The 3037-nt window shown below is 40.9% G+C and overlaps 1 protein-coding gene across 2 annotated transcripts in view; it reads left to right on the forward strand.

The window, feature by feature from the left end:
• Positions 1-3037, forward strand: part of stx17 (syntaxin 17) — a 19261-nt gene that overhangs the window by 1867 nt on the left and 14357 nt on the right. For both annotated transcript variants that reach the window (XM_008289914.1, XM_008289915.1), the window contains exons 2-3: positions 1762-1946; positions 2041-2106. In XM_008289914.1, coding sequence (XP_008288136.1) covers positions 1824-1946; positions 2041-2106 — 189 coding nt within the window. In that variant the 5' untranslated portion in view covers positions 1762-1823. The remainder of the gene's footprint in view (positions 1-1761; positions 1947-2040; positions 2107-3037) is intronic.

Below are 3037 nucleotides of genomic sequence, written 5' to 3' on the forward strand. Positions count from 1 at the left end.
AATTTCGAATCACCAATTAACCTCAACATGTTTTTGGACTGTGTGGGAGGAAGCCGGAGAACCCGGAGAGAACCCACGCTGCACAGGGAGAACATGCAAACTCCACGCAGAAAGATTCCAGTTTCCACCGGGGCGCGAACCAGCGACCTTCTTGCTGCGAGGCAACAGTGCTACCAACTGTGCTACCAACTGCGCCACCTTGCAGCGTCCAGAAACATGTTGAGGTTAATTGGTGATTCTAAATTGTCCATAGGTGTGAGTGTGCTTGATTGTCTGTCTCTAAGTGTAGCCCTGTGACAGGGTGACAGGGTGTCCCCTGCCTTCACCCTGAGTCAGCTGGGATAGACTCCAGCCACCCGCGGTGTATAGATAATGGATGGATGGATTTTATAACCTTTATCAGACCAAATAACTTATCAGCTAATCAAGAAAATAACTGTCCGACTCTCGTGTTTCTTAATTTATCATTTAAAACAGACCAACATCTGAAGGGGAAACAGGATGGGTTAATAATCAGCTACTTCTGGCTCCTTTAAAATGTTAAAATGTCTTTTAACATTGTGCCAATGAACCTTATCCTGGAACTGGTTAGAAGAAAAGCACAGCATGGCTTTAATCACCTAATATTAGAAAAACAAGCTGTGCAATAAGATAGATTTATTTAGAGCTGAGACTTGAACCTGTCATTTGCTGCTGGTTACAATATTATATCATCATTTATGCCACAGAAATATGGCTGAGAGTAAAATGTGTGCCAACCAATCCTGGTCTCGTCTCCTAAAGCCCAAAAAAGTAAAACTATTGACCTTGTCTTTTTGGTGTCAGCTTCTAACAACCATAAAAATAACCTTCACTGACAATAGGTTTATCATGAGACACGACCGTGGGCGTACGCACTTCATTTCCTTCTTCTTCTTCTTTTTTTTATTGGATGTACTATTTGTGTCTTCTCTGTATTAATTTATGATGGAAATGTCGTTATTTTCCATATGTAAAGGAAACTCAAAATATAATCGAACATATATGAATCTAATTATGTTTTCCACAATAGATTTAGTGGTTGTATGAGCTTGTAATTCATATTTGTGGGCTCTTTTTAAAAAAACAAAAACAAAACAGCGCATCCATTAGTAATGTTATAGCGTTAAAAATCAATTTGCTTCCTTTATGTTTTTTTGTGGCGGACAAATACAAATGTTTGAAAAACTGAAGGGGATGTATCTCCTTCTTACCACCTGAAATCTACACCTCTGAGCACTATTATAAACATCCACACTGCTGGGTTCATACAAGAATGCAACTAACTCATAAACTGTTCTAAGTAAAGGTCAGGAAACTCCGGGGAAACTCAGAGAAGAGACATTATTAAGATCTTTAATTTTGAAAAGACATCTCAGAGAGAAGTAATCAAATTCTTAATTCGTACCAGAAGTTTTTATAATGTTGGCAAACCTCTTCCATTATTATTAATATATGTAAATCCACCTCAAAAAATAGTGACAAATGCCCACAGCCCAAAGAGATGCATTCACACGATGTAAAACAGAAATAAACTGTTAAACCGACAATCTAAATCTTTGTTATTGTTAATCATATCATGCAACTTCAGTGACTCTTTCTGCTAAAGCCATGTTGCCAAGAAAGACATATACAGTAATCTAATCGAAGTGCCAGTTTTGGATGTGTGGGCAGACTCCCATGAGTCACAGGTTTTATATATTTATTTGATTTATTAAAATCCTACTCTGCTGGTATTGACAGGGAGGTAAAGCCGAGCAGGTGCGGCGTCAAACTTCCACAGAGGTGGTCGGTCAGCGGGACACATGGCAGAGGAAGCCAACAAGCTGACACTGAGGCGCCTCGAGGCACCGATCCACAAGTTCATTAAAGTGGCCCTGCCCACGGACCTGGAGAGGCTGCAGAAACACCACAGCAACATACTGAAGGTGACGACTGAAATCTGGCTGCACACAGGATCGCGCCCTCCAAACTCTTCCCTCCCAGTCTGCGGATGAATAACTTTTTCTTTCTTGCTCACAGTACCAACAGAGCCAGCAATGGGAGCGCCTTCACCAGGAGCACATCAACGCCAGCAGGACTGTTCAGGTACAAGCTAAAAGCAGAAGGTGTGTGTGTGTGTGTGTGTGTTCGTTCGTGTGTGTTCAGTGAATGTGAGGATTGTTCAGAGGATGATGTGACTCACTACCTCTCGAAATTCCTGAACATGCATGACTCTGCAACTGCATAGAGTATTTTTTGTCTCACACTGTCGGGACCTCATGACCTCCTAAATCTGGACTTAGGAGGAGCTTGACATTTCCTGGTTTGTGGCGATTATGTACTCTTGCTTCAAAATAAGACGTAACGAACGGAAACAGGGCAGCCTCTGCTTTGTGTGTTTGTGGTTTTTTGTTTCAGAGCCTGTTTGTGATGATATCTGACTCAATCAAAAGCCCACTGACTCATGCCGGGCTATAATATATCCAAAGGTCCAACTACTTGGTGTGTCCAAAGTTTTTTAACCACACCTGGTGGCCTCCCTTAGCAAATAGTTACTCAGATGTTGAAGAGATGGCTTAATTGACATTATGTGTCAATTCTTGGCACAGGAATCTCCTCCCATACATGACCAGTCCTGATTACACAACTGACTACCTCATGTGATAGCAGCTAAAAACAAATCTCTACAACAGAGCTGCTCAGTCTGTTGAGAAAACAACGAGATGTGGTTGTAAACAATATGATGAATCTCACCAATCTATGAATTTGGAATTTTACAATTAAACATTACTTTGTGTGTGTGTTTTTTTAACATATACACCTACAAAATGATTCATACCCATGCCAAATTTTGATTTACAACAAATTTTTATTTGACGAATACGTTTCTTCTTGATGGAAAGGACATAAACAAAGATGGTTAGACTTTGTATTAGAGATGTCTCCACTAGGATTTAGTTCCTCCAAGTGTCCATCTGCAGCTCTTGGAGCTTGAAGGCTTCCTCTCCATCACTCTGCTCTTCAGCTCCTCCACAGG

Source organism: Stegastes partitus, unplaced genomic scaffold (assembly GCF_000690725.1).
Source record: "Stegastes partitus isolate 25-593 unplaced genomic scaffold, Stegastes_partitus-1.0.2 Scaffold645, whole genome shotgun sequence".
NCBI lineage: Eukaryota > Metazoa > Chordata > Actinopteri > Pomacentridae > Stegastes > Stegastes partitus.